General features: G+C 46.2%; 1 protein-coding gene across 2 annotated transcripts in view; it reads right to left on the bottom strand.

Annotated features, from left to right (window-relative positions):
- Positions 1 to 5,499: 5,499 nt before the first annotated feature.
- DCP1B (decapping mRNA 1B) overlaps positions 5,500 to 13,780 on the bottom strand; it is a 55,271-nt gene continuing 46,990 nt past the window's right edge. Inside the window, exons 6-9 of one of the 2 annotated variants that reach the window (XM_032390792.1) lie at positions 12,973 to 13,101; positions 10,622 to 11,479; positions 8,277 to 8,525; positions 5,500 to 5,710 (exon numbers count right to left, since the gene is read on the bottom strand). In XM_032390792.1, the coding sequence (XP_032246683.1) occupies positions 5,630 to 5,710; positions 8,277 to 8,525; positions 10,622 to 11,479; positions 12,973 to 13,101 (1,317 nt within the window). In that variant the 3' untranslated portion in view covers positions 5,500 to 5,629. The remainder of the gene's footprint in view (positions 5,711 to 8,276; positions 8,526 to 10,621; positions 11,480 to 12,972; positions 13,102 to 13,780) is intronic. The other variant, XM_032390793.1, reaches the window with a different exon arrangement.

Raw genomic sequence — 13,780 nt, 5'->3', positions numbered from 1 at the left:
TCAGGCTGGAAGCCTTCTCTACACTTCCCATTTGCTTTAGGTGTGCTGGAATATCCCATGCTGTCAATGACTACCCTGACCACTTCTTGTAATTAGTCTCCCCCAACGTGTACTGTGAGATCCCTGGGGGCAGGACTAGATCTTACTCGCCTTTGTGTCTCCCCACACAGAGAGCTCAGTCCATGTTTACTGAGTGAATGAATGCAAGCATACATGAATGAAGTGGCCCCAAAGTTGGCATGTGGAAAAGAGTTTGGGGAAGAGCAGCTCATCTCCAAAGGATAGGAAAGATGGACACGCTTTCTGGATATATGAAGCTGAATGAGGCGCATTCATCGGACATCTCCCAGGGAAAGAAGGCTAAGAGGGAAGGGAAAGCGCTGGGGAGGATGATGTTTTTCAGGAATCCGAAATTAGGTGTAGCTGTCTTTTTAGCTGCCGTTACTGTGTTTGGCCTGGGAACGACAGAGGCATCTGACAGGTGATGGACGTTCACACATAGGCTGGGCATTTCACCACAGAACAGAGCCCCTCACCCTATCAGGGTCTGAGATTTATGGATTTTCTGTCAAGCCACAGTTTCTCAGCCTCTGGGCACGCTGGGTGAGCTCCTATGCACACAGCAGGGAATAAAACTTGAGGAACTCACAACCCTGGGGAAGTGCTATGGGCAGGAAATATGAAAGCATCAAAAAGAATTCTGGACAGATCTATGATGGAGCCATAAATAGCAAAAAAGAGAAGCTGGGATACACCTAACCTTTGAGGCTGATGGGAGTGAAGAGTAAGCTCCTCCCTTGGCACGTTCCCTGGGCCTGCTGTCCAACAGAAAATGACACTGTGGAGCATGGGTGGCTCTGACCCAAAGTGACAACTTCTATATTCCCACAATAAACACACAGAACATGAATTTTTCCCCGTTACTCTCTTGGTTGAGGAAAGAGACAGGAGGTGGTGGGATTCGAATCCAGAACTATTTGGTTCCAACTCTATGTTCTTTGCACTTTGCCATATGGGATAAGATGTTCATGGCAGCCTAAATGGTGGGAGTGCCATGTCAGTCTTTTGAGCCCTTAAGTTGATTGTGCAGTTCTAGCTGTGCTGAGAAAAGACATGGTTGGCATTACCTATCAGCCTGGTGGCAGGAAGTGAGAACAAATCTCTCGAAGGAGCTGTAGCTTCTTTCACTGGGTGTGTCTTCCATAGACTCATGCTTGGACACAGCTGGATGGGACCTGCAGCTTCCGTCATGGGGCCACGGACAATATGCAGTCTTCTAGACCAGTGGTCTTATTGTTGCTCAGCATCGCTAAGCTGGGAACACCCACCACCTCTCTTGAGCGTCTGTTTCAGCTCCTGTCAGCCTCCGTGTGTTCTTTCTACCTTGACTTTCACCTAGATAGTTAGTGCCTTCCGTCTTGGTCCTTAGACTTGCAGAGAAATTCTCAGATTTTGGCTTATAACGGTTGGGTCTCCCGCCCTTTCTCTTGCCTCTTTATGTCCTTCCTGATGTGCCCTTAGTTAACTTGTCCTTACCCGGCTGCATGGTTTGGTCTGTGCTAGCTGGCTCAGAGCCACGGCACCTGTCTGCACTGCCCAGCCCCTGGGGAGCATTACCAACAGTGCTCTGCCTGCCACCTCCCCGCTGAGGTTTTAAGACCACAGTCTGCACATGCAGTTTTTATTTGTGTACTTTTCTCAAGGCTCTAAGTTGTTGGAAGGCATTACTCATAACTCAATTTGGGGAATATCTATCTAGATACTCAAGGTTGAGTTAAATATACCAAGTATTTGTAACTGCCTCTCTCACTATCCTAATTATAAGAGGGAGGGGGATGCCAAGCCTTTGAAACCTGAAATCAAGTATTCAGCAAAATGCTGGGGAGACCCACCAATCTGTGCAGCCAGGCAACTTTACATGTCGAAGTGTTGCTACAACCTGCTGGCTGCAAATGATAAATTTAGCCTGAAAGATGGCTCAATGTTCCAAAGCCTAGGAAGCAAGCTGACTGCTTTGCACAGGGAGAAGGAGGCACACGTCTGAATAGAGCAGGAGCTAGGAGGAGCAAGCTGCCAATTTGTCCACAGTCTGGAGACATCACTCCTAACCCTGCACCCTCTGCCTCCACCCCCCCCCCCCCCCGCCGCCCCTGCCCTGCCCCGCCCTGCCCTGCCCAGCAGAACAAAGAACTGTCTTCACAGTTCAATTCAGTTGAACCCAAGTGAAGCCTGGTATTTAGAGGTCTTTGATGTGACACCTCCCATGTTTAGTTTTACACACCCAGGGGCGTAGGCTCTAACTGGTGTCAACTGTTGGTTTTAAAACCCGAGAGAATTGAAGAGGGCTAATGCTCTCCAATAGTTGGGGTGTCTTTAGGAGGACAGGCACCTTCTTCTCTGATTAGCACACTTCTCATTCAAAAGGAAGCAATTAGAGTCCTGTCTGCCAGGACATAAGAAATGTTTGTGGGCTAACAGTGTTTGAGGGAAGGATGAACTTACCAGAGGCAAACAACCTGTGCCTTTATGGGAGAGCCTTCAGCCTAGAATTTTTTGCCTTGGGCCTACCTTTTGAAAGGTTTGGAAGAAGCCAGTTGTGGGTGTCAGCTGGATTGGGTACGGAGACTAGGAAATTCTTAAAGATGCTGACGAAGGTTTCTCTCACTTTGCGATTACCTCCATGCCTGGCTTTCTAAATAGGGAAACTGAGCAATGTGTGTCTTTTCGTAAGTCCAGGGACTACAAATTCTATTAACGGCACTGTCTTCTCCGGCTTTACAATTAAAAGGTCGCTTTGCCCATAAATGCAGGGGCAAGAACACTACTATCGTGGGTTACACTGACGTCTTTGTCTTAGAGAGCTCATGACACTTCCTTTGGAAGGGGCAAGTGTTACTGCTTTCATTTTACTGATAAAAGGTGAGAAGGTGAGAAGAGAGTAAAGTGACCACAGATACATAAGCGGCAATGTAAGACTCAATACTTAGGTCACAGTGGATGACAAATGATGGCAGATGAACTTCCCTCCAGCAGCTGCAGGCCTCATCCCAACGGCCGGGGGACTGAGACAGAGCAAATGACACGGAGGGGGCAGGAAGGAACTCATTACTTCTAGAGTGTGTGGCACAGAGGAACTATCTTCCATAAATTGCTTCCATCTAAGGACCCCGTGGGGTGGGTATTCCTTTCATTTTACAAATGAAAACATTTCATCTTGGAGATGTTCACTTGTGCAGGAACCAAAGGCAAGTCTGTCTGACAAAGGCTATGTGTTCTGTCCCCTACACCAGGCAGAACTGACTTCCATAACTTCTTCAAGGTTGAGATCCACTGCATCGGATGACACTGGCTTAGGAAAATTATCTCAGGGTTCCATCTGAAATTCAATTAGCTTAAAACTGCTGCTTGGGAGCCAGTGACCCCTAGGAGTGGCATCTGTGATGGTCTCAGAATTTGGGGTGTAGAGTGGGAAAAAGAAAAGTGAATTTATCTATGAAATCTAATTTGGGGTGCCTTAGATAACCCTTTTTATCTCTTTCTTGGCCTCTCTAGAGAAAGCTCTTTGTACAAAGAAGCTCTCCTCTGCTTTGCCACATAGAAGGGATAAGCACTCAATCACCAAGTGTCCTTTCAAAGGGTGACTTAGTCTTTGGTTGAAATGAATTGGGCCTGTCACTTTTAAAGTGATTCATTCCAGTAAAGGATGGAGAATTTATTACTTTTCAAAACAGATCACTGTGGCGTTGACCTAAAAAGGCCCCAGTGAAGCCTGCCGTGCAGGTCTGACCATGCTGGGCTCAGGCTCTTCCTTCTGTCACACAGCGCAGCGCGCCTTTGCACGGGGGGACCGCAGCTGAGGTCTCTATTCTGGTTATTCAGTGCTGAGGTTCAAAAATAAGTATTTCAGAAATTAGCCATTTTCTACCCCCAGATATATTAGCAACATTTAAAATGGAATTCATTTCTCCCTAGTTCAAGAAGCTACTCTAAACATGTAATTAGGAGCAAAGAAAGGTTTTTAAAGAAAAGGTTGGCAAGCAGTTAAGTGTACCATTGATTTGGCTCCAGTTTTAGTATGTGTGTTGCAGAAGTGAGCACCATCACTGATGTCGGGATAACAGATCCACGTGTGTGTCTCTCCTTGCCCCATTCTCCTTATAAGAATGTGGAGATATTACATGTGCAATTATTAATGTCAAGTATTTTGTTAGAGCATCACATGGGTTTACATCTGTGTGAGACGATGGAGGAGATGACAAAAAAAAATGACAGAAGTCGTTCCTTCCTAAACATAGGAGGGTAACAGCAGACTCCTCAGCCTAGTGGACAGCACATCACGAAGGGTCAGTAAGAGTCCAATCCTTTCCCGCCCACCTTTTCTCCGTAGAAGAGAAAGCACGCTCCTGCGGGAGGTGCGGGAGGTGGTATGCCGAGAACACCGCTGATGGCGTGCCTGCACGAAGGCCCAAAGCTTGAAGCCCAAGTCAGAAGCTGCGAGGAAACCTACTTTTCCCATGCCTCCTGGATGACCTATAAAATGAGAATAAAACCTGTCTTCCGTGCAGTAAGCTACAGATTTTTTTATGATCTAAGAATAAAAAGAGTTATAGAAACACAAAGCTTTATTTATTACTAATACTCAGCAGGGACTAATTCCCATATGGACACTTTGAGGCCTTAACAACTTGGCAAGGGCTCTTCTGTCTCCCTCCAAGATTAAGCTCCTCATCTCTGGGAACATAAAAACCAATCTGCTATGTAGCTTGAAGAGTCCTTATCCATCAGGCCCCTAAACAGTCTACTACCTCTCTTCAGAGGCTAAGAAAAAGCTTTAAAATCTTCTGTGACCTTCCTCTCAGCATGTTTGGCTGAAAATGACAAAATGTTCATTTGGAAGCACAGGCAGGCGTATTCTGCTGGTCAGGTCCAAAAGAAATAACAGGAGCTGGGATAAATGAAGTGTTACTGGAAATCTGGGCCACCTGTGGACTCCTAGAACAACTATCCTCTAGAAACTAGCTATAAATACCTTTAGAAATAATTTCCCTTCAAAGGCCCAGGGAAAACATGCCAACTGGATTTTTACAAATGAAAGGTTTACTTTGTCTGGTCAAAGAAAACCTTGACTTCCAAAGGCTCGAAGGCTTGAAGGCTCGAAGGCTCGGGCAGGGCTGGGTAGGTTAGTCTGTGGGGTGACACTGCCACCTGGTGGCTAACACGCACTATGGCATGAGGAGCTCAGCAACAGGGAAACCACTCCCGCGCTCAAAGAATAACCAGAGCTATTAATAAAAAAGAAACCAAGTTTCCAGGAACAGCCCTTCCTACTGAGAGGCTAATTCTTGTAGAAGTGGCCCCATACATGCAAGGAAAAAATAATTTAAGCTTGGGATTTACTGTGTGATATGAGCAAAAGACTTTTTCTATCCACTGGATTCTTAGTACCAAGTGTACTGAAGGATAGGATTAAAAAAAACCACCTTGACTGAAGAAAATTCTGAAACATTTTACTTCATATTATATATACTTTTTTTTTAAAAAAAAAGGCAGAAACATTTAGGGTAACGCCATTGACGTGAAAGAGCCTTGAGCCACAGGACCTTGAAAATCAGTCTTAAAATGTTTTGCTTTACATCGTCTTTTTCATGGCTGCTTGTGTCATGCTGAAGAGATAAGCTTCATAGATGATATTTAAGAAGTTGTCATCGTTCTGGAAAACAAAATCAAAAGACCCAAGGGAATGTGATTTGGTTGGCAGAAACCAAAGGAGCTGAACTGGCGTGCTGACCCTGGACACTCATCTCTACCTGTCTGCTCCAACGGCTGGTAGTTCTTCACTGCATGTGTGAATTTTTTTTTTAAGATTTTATTTATTCATTTGAGAGAGAGAGAGAGAATGAGTGGAGGACAGCGGCAGAGGGAGAAGTAGACTCCCCGCTGAGCCAGGAGTGTGCTGTGGCGCTCCATCCCAGGACCCTGGGATCATGAGCTGAAGGCAGACGCTTAACCATCTGAGCCACCCAGGCGCCCTGCATGTGTGAATGTTAAGTGGGACTGGAGGCAAGTGCCAGAGTCAGCTGCTGGTTTCCAACAGTCAATAGAAGCAGCAAGTGCTCATTACATACAGTCCAGATGGGTGGCCCAACCACATGGCAGAATGGAATGAGGTTCACTCAAGAAAAGCCTGGGTCTGTTGTGTGAAAAGACACAGGTCCTAACAGAAGGCTGGATTGGGAGGCAATGATCCAGATCAGGGGTTCTCGAAGTTTGGTTAGGAGATTGCTGGTGCTTCTTAAGGGTCCACCGAAGTCTCCCACAATGTGTATACTTTGCTTTTGGCATTAGTTAAGATTTATTTGCAATATGCTGCATTTATATCATCAAAACCAGCATAATTCTCCCATTAGTTACAGAAAGTTTTTGGTCTTGGCAAGCAGGCAGCCGTGAGACTGGTAGTCTCTGGGCTCCTCTGCCTGGCTAAGGGCTGAGGGAGAATCACGGGTCTAAACAGTGGTGCTCTTGGTTTTTAATTCTAGAGACTTCTCCCTCCCACTCAAATCCTTTAAAGCTTTAGCAATTCACCCACATTTCACATTCCCCCTTCATTCCCTCTTGGCACCCCACGCACAGAGCTAGCATTATTCTCATGCAATGAAAGACAGCGATGTTATCCCAGTTTTTCCTTATCCCACAAAGTCCCTGTGCGTGAGATTGTGTCCTACCAACAGGCGAAGGCTAAAAACAGATTGCATGAGTGACTTCCAAGAGTTCACCAGGAAGACGATGTCTACAACACTGGGAAAAGTAAAGCGAATGCAGAGAGTGGAGGGAACATAAATGTAATTTTCTACCTAGCAATAGACAGGGCCTGCTCTAGACTTTCAGAGTCTTGGCTCCTATACAAAGATCTATGGAACCATGTTTTTTAAATGGAATGAACCAGAGGATTTTTTCTTTATTGCTCATAGAAAAATGAAGCTTAAGATGTCCTAAGTCCTCACAAACTTATCACGAATGGGTTGACAAGGTGGGAAATACTTTTATCCTAATTGTTCATGAATTAGTATGGCCACCCATTTGTGGTTGATCTTTACTGGACTGCTAATCTGCTTTCACACTCAGACGCTCGTTTCCAGCCCCCTCTCCTTCCCTTCTCTCTAAAATACGTGACCTTTAAAAAATGTTTTTAATAATAGAGACCACTGTCTTTTCAACCAGGATGAGACAAGTGCAAAGTGCTAGCCAGCACTCTGAAAGTCAGCTAAAGCTTAAGTGAAGTTCTACAAAAATTTTCTTAAAGATTGTATCTAAAGGACACCTAGCTTTATTCACTGAGGTGCCTGAAGTCTGTCTGGTTGGAAGTGCCCCACTTTTCAAGGCCTCGCATCTATTTTAAGGGTGTGCTTCGCTAGGTGGACGGCCAACTGGCCTCCCGGGGCCTGGCCCTCCCACTCCCGTCACTACCGCGGCCCCCAGTCCGGCGCAGGGGAAGGAGCATTCTGCAGCCAGACTGGGGTTGAAGCCTAGCTCTGCTATTTACTAGCTGTGACCTCAGGCCCGTCACTTAGCCTCAGTTTCTCTGTCTCTAAAACAGAAAAAAAAAAAAAAAATAGGGTTGTTGTATAAGGATAAAATGAATTAATGTAGGTAAAGCATTTAAAACAGCGCCTGGCACAAAGGTCTCCGCAAGCGTCAGCTGTTACGTTGTGATCACCTCCCAGAGCCGAGTGAGACACATGGCTGACAGAGAAGTCCTGTCAGTCTATCCTGTCCTAATTAGCAGGTTTCAGAATTATTTGTAAAATATGCCCTTCGTAGTCACAGTCATGACTCCTTCCCTGTTCCCTCCTCCTTCAGCAGTCCGCCGGAGTTGTCCCCGAAATGCCGCCGCTTGCTCAACGTGGCTCTGACCTCTATTGCCCAACGGTGAGCTGTCTGGGTGCCGCGCGGCACCCGGACTCCTCCCAGGGGCTGCTAAGGATACAGCGCATGCTTCTTTCTTTTCTGGCAGGTGACAGCCTGGAGGACTCAGGCAGTCCTCCATGTTACAAAATCCTTCATGTCGTGACACACCCAAAGCCACAGCTAGTCTTCCGAATCTCCTCCAGTTAACCAAGCACAGAAACCATGGGCCTAGTTTAGGTCGAACTGTTACGTGGTCTCCTTATTCTTGGGGAGTACTTAGCAGGCGTTAGCTAACTGACGCTTCCTCTCCTACAGCCCACAGGTCGGCAGAGCTGGCAAGGGCAAGAAGGGAGACGACACGGCCCTCCTACCTGAATGAGGTACAGCAGTGCTTCCTGAAGTTGTAGCTTGGTAAGTGGGCTGCTGGTGATCACGGGGGGCTCCGGGGTCCGCAGAGGCAGGAGGAGGCTGGCGGAAGTGGCAGCTGGTTCTTGGCTTCCCAGGGGCAAGAGCCCAGCATCCCTCTCCTTCGGTGGGGCACAGGTGGGTTGGGTGAACACCATGGGGGACATGAGCAGAGAAGGAGCCCATGTGGCAGGGACGCGCGGAGGCGAGGTGCCCTGCTCACGGCAAATACACACAGAGGGCAGTGGTAAGTAGCGGCTCACCGAACACCGAGGGAGAGGGAGAGAGACGCCCGTCACTTGCAAGCGTGGAGAGAAGTGAGGCTCAATAGGAACTGTTGCCAGTTCTCTTGGTGGGCAAAGCCTGTGGGAGCCTGATTCCTGTTCGCTTCTCCACTTGCACCTGCTGGGGGCACACACACATTTCCTCCACATGGAGGAAGCTTCCCAGCCTCTCTCTGCCTGCTCACTGACTTCTCACTGGGATGGAGGCAAGCTTATCGGGGTCACCCATCTTGGGTCCCCCTTCCTGAGAGGATCTGCCCGCTTGCAGACAGCATACACTCCTGGCGTCTCCGGCTCAAGTTTTGGGTGCAGGGAGGGCTGGTCCTGCTCAGCACTGCCAGTGACTTGACTGTCCTCACGAGTATGTCTACCTCGCTTGGCTACAGACCTAAAACCAAGTTTTCCAATAGCCTTTCCAGTTATGCAAGTGACATTCTGATCTTCGTCTGACTCCTACGGCTAGCTCTCATTTGTTTCTAATGCAGGCGAGAAAAAAGAATGTTACTTATCAGCCTTCTAATGCCCCAAAAGAACTCACAAGAAGGGGGACATAAGGCCCACAGTCTAGAAGCTGCTGTGATTTCACTCCCTCAGTATCTTTGTGGGCAGAAGGAAGCTTGGAGGAAGGTAGGTTGCTTGTTTCCTTTAAGTGTCCCTATCTGCCGTTTGGAGCCGTTTGGAGCCGAGGAGCTAGAACGGATGCCACCCCAGTGGGGGTCCCAGCACCCGCCGTGAGGAAGAGCGCATGGTCCACACATGTGGGTGCTCAAGAGAAATGGGAATTGTGTCCGCAGAAGCCGATGTCAAACTACTAACACCGGTTTTCCCAGTGTCCCATCTAGTGTCCTAGTTTCCCTGGTGTCCCATCCCACCAAGAGAAAAAAAGCAGGTATGAAAGAGGGGACAACACGCACTGAAATGGGGATGCGGGAGGCTAACAACCGTTCCTCTGTGACTGTAATAAATAATGAACAAGAACGCTGGGACTCAGGCTCTCACATACACAAAGACTTATGCTACATGCCCAATATCTTTGTTTTCAAAAAAGTGAAGGCTTGTTGAGGACCTGTTGTAAGCTACTTGCCAAAACATGACAAAAGGGCCAATGATGACATCTGTAATAAACAGGGAGAATGTCCTAATTATTAAACCCAATGCCTTTTCAATGCATTTGTACCAATCCAAATGGGAAAAAAAAATCAGATCTCCAGATGTTCCTCATAGGCCATGAAATAGCTGTGGTTTCATAGCTGTTCCAAGTTACTGATACATAGAGAGTCACCTTCGTTGAGGGACAGAGTGTTTCTAAAAGTCACAGTATTTTCCCCTGACTGGTACTCTGTGTGTGTGGTGGGGGGTGGGGGGCGGGGAGTCAGGTGGCATACTTACTTACCCCTCTCTCAATCTTCATTAAGCTACAGTGGTGATAGAAATAAAAACAGCCTGTACCTTTGAGGAGTTGATGTGTTTTTCCTGTTGACTTCAAGCACCCCCGGGACCATGGGCCCTGCAGAGGTGTGAGTATGTGAGCCTCTTCATGAACAATGAGGTATGTAACCTCAAGTAGCACAATGCCTGGCATGGAGTAAGTGCTCAGAAGTATGTACTGAATAAATAAACAGTAATGATTTTAAAATAATAAGAAGAGGTCAGATGTCTGGTATCTCAAATGATTTCAACGCGGACAGGAAGTGTTCTCAGTCAAAGATTCGGGGGTTTTCCTCATGTCTCTGTTGTTTCCCGTGTCCATGTGCTTGTCTCAGACCTTATAACACCATGCCGATTTAACTCGACAAATAAAGTACCTCTAAAAGGAGGGAAGCCCCCAGATGGCTAAGCAAAGAAAGGCTTGTCTCTCCAGGCGGAAAGTTATGGGGATAATCCGATGCGCAGATGTGGCTTGTGGCGCCCCGTTCTGCACAGAAGGGTCCCCAGAGCACCGAAGCTGATTCTAGGTCTCACCGAGTATTCACGAAGTACTAGAGCAGTACGACTCCCCCCACCCCCCCACCCCCGAAGATATCTACCTGAAAAAGAGGAGTCTGCTTTTCTGCGCCGGCTGTGCTGTGCATCCAGGGCTCCAGCACCTTCCCCGTCCCGGAGCTCTGGGTTACCGCGGGGAACTTGGCTGCCAGGGCCGGTCGGTTAGAGGCATGCAGCTGCTGTTCCTGCTGTACCATCTGAAGCTTCCTCAGTAACTCCTGAGGGGAGATCACTCCAGAACCGCTAGTCTGACTGCCAGAGACAGGGAGCGTGGGTCTCGGGTGTGTGGACTGCTCTTTGCCGCGAGCCTCATGTCCTAGTGGCTGAGCTGGAAGGGAGCCATTGAAATACCCCGCTTGTGCCTGAGCCAGCCCCTTTACTGGGGCGCCAGGGGTGGCCGTGGGGAGAGCGGAGCTGAGGTTTGGGGCCGCTGAGCTGGCAGGTGCTGGTGTGCTAGGGTCATACTTATTTGCTGGCCTCGGGGCACTCTGAAGCTTCTCCAGCAGGCTCTGAGTTCTGGAAGCACTCTGTACACGCTGAGAAGTCCCAAAGCTATGGGGAGACCCTGGCTGCACAGGTCCCAGGAAAACTTCCCCAGCAGAATGGGTACTGCCGTTTCTGCAGGGCCGGTTTTCGGGCAGCTCTGACAAGGGGTGGAGGTCTGCGCTCCGGACCATGAGTTTCTGAATGGCTGGACAGAGCTGCTTCTCGATGGGGGGCGAGTGTCTTCTGGGTTCCTCATAGGAGAGGGAGCGTACGACCCCCTGCCTTATTGGAAGTGGCTCCTGGTGCTGTTGCTGGTGGATGGTCTGTGGGGACCCCACAGTTTCCTGACATGTAGATTTGTCCTGCTTCCCAAAGAGAGCTGTCAAGGACAAGTGTTGAGGTTCAGGGTCTAAGGTCTGGAAAAAATAAAAATGTCTGAAAATGCGTCTACATACAATTTGGTTATATGGCAGGCTATGAAACATTACTAACCTAACTGATGATTTCTTTATTTACATAGGATCAATTATAGAGGATGAAAAACCTATAATTCTAATCAATTTTACAAATTTAAGATCTCCTTTCCAGGTAAAAAATTTTCACAGCATTCTTCACTCCCACCCCCAAGACAGCAGTTATATTTTAGCATCTGCTGATTGATGAAATAGCCCTTGATGGGCCTGGGGTTCACAGACTGGGGACCACTGTGGCGTAAAGTTCTAGATACTGAAAGGGAAATGATCTCTTCAACAGGAAGTCCGCCTACCCCTGCAGAGTGTAAGAAGATGCTGAGAACACACAGGAATATGAGGATGTCAGTAGCTTTTCGTAGAATTAGAGAAATTTAGGATAAGTCATTTAAACTAACTTGATCCTTTCAACTATATACCAGTAGCTTTAAAAAAAAATCATCATATGCAATCTGCCCTGGCCTAGTCAGTCACAAAGCTACCTCCTTCCTGCCCTATAGCCCCTCCTGCTCCTTCTGGGGCTTTCCGTGTTGTTGGGCTAAGAAAACATGAGCTTCCTTCTAACATCAACATATTCCAGTTTCTTTATTAAAATAAAAAATTTCCATGGAAGGCAAAGAATAAAAGCAAGCTAAAAGATAATTAGAAAAGACTTATTTTTTCAAAAATTCAATACAAGACTTTCATTAGGCAGTCTTTTATGTCTTTTGGTTCTATGTTTATTTCCAAAATTGATTTAAATGAATTCCTTTAAAAAAACCCAAACCCTTAATGAGGAATAACCATAGGAAGTGGAAATAGCTATACTACATTGACAGTCAATAATGGGCCTTGCAGATGAACAATTTTGTTAATGCTGCACTATTTTGGAAAATACATATACTCATACCAAAAAATGCTATCATTTTCATATATTTAGATGCAAATACAATGATAACCCAGCAGGTCTACAGGGGAATTTTATATCACTCCTTAGAACAGGAATCCCATTCTATACACACCATGCCTAGCACTGTACCTGGGACGGAGGAAGTGCTCAGAAATGTTTAACTGAGTGTTGCCTTGGCTGTCCTTCTCCCAGGCCTTGGGAAACCAGCCACCTACCACAGAAGAATGCAGGCCTGGCAGGTAATATTCCTGTCAGCTCTGACAATGTTATGAGTTTGCTGTTTTTAAAAAATACATTATCCTCTAAGAAGTTCAAGTCCACAAGAGATGAACACAGAATACGGTAAATGCCAAAATTAAAAATTTCAACCCCCTTCTAGGAAGAATACATTATTAAAATGAAAACAATCTTGAAGTTGAAATCTCTCTTTCTTGGATTTACCCTGAAGCATCCTTGAACAGCACCAGGCTCTCCCTTGACTATACTCTGGGTAAGACTTCTTTAACAATCCTTTAGAGACATTGCAAATGGAAAGCAGAGGACTTCATACCTGGCTGGGCCGAGGTATGCGCTGTTGCTGGTTTTCACTGGGCTTCACTGGAATTGGTTTGATGAGATTGGGGTTGTCATAGATGGCAGATGAACTCGTTATCTGTTTTGGCTCAGAACAGGTTTTACACTGAAATGGAAAAAAGAACCTAATTTTTAGTGTAAAAGAAGCTTTAATCTTTTTAAAAGAATGTAACTTCTCGCTCTTTATTTTATCTAATTGGTAGCTATTTTTTGATAGACTTTCATGCAAAAAGGAAAATTACTTACTCTCCTCTGATATGAGCTATATTTGAGTATAAATCAAATTCCAATTTAATTTTTCTTAGTTGCACAATTTTGGTGCCCTAAAATATTACCAACAGCATCAGCCTGTAAGACCCAGAGGCTCTGAGATACTTGGATATTTGAAAGGCTATAGATAGGCTTAAGAAGCAATTGTTTTAAAAATATGGAGTCTAATGCTTTTCAGTGATAAACAGTGATAGAAACAATTCTTTAAATGCCATGTCTGGATTACAGTATGGTTTTATTCACCCATTAGCAGTTGACTTAAAATTGGAGAGTTGCATCACCAAAGCAACTGACCCTTTTCGGTCTACAAACCAAAAAGTAAAGCTGACTCAAACCATTGACTTAAAAGTTACGAACATCATCTTTATTTAATAAATGACTTTTAACATAAACAGGATAATTCAAATCTGAGTGTTCTGAGCCACTCACTACAAATTAGAACCTCACAGAGAAAGAGATGAGAGACAAGACTCATCATTTCAAATACTGAATCATTATCATACATTAATCTAACC

Source organism: Phoca vitulina, unplaced genomic scaffold, assembly GCF_004348235.1.
Source record: "Phoca vitulina isolate PV1807 unplaced genomic scaffold, GSC_HSeal_1.0 scaffold59, whole genome shotgun sequence".
Lineage (NCBI taxonomy): Eukaryota > Metazoa > Chordata > Mammalia > Carnivora > Phocidae > Phoca > Phoca vitulina.
The sequence above is the reverse complement of the archived record's forward strand: the minus strand, read 5'-3'. Positions and strand labels throughout refer to the sequence as shown.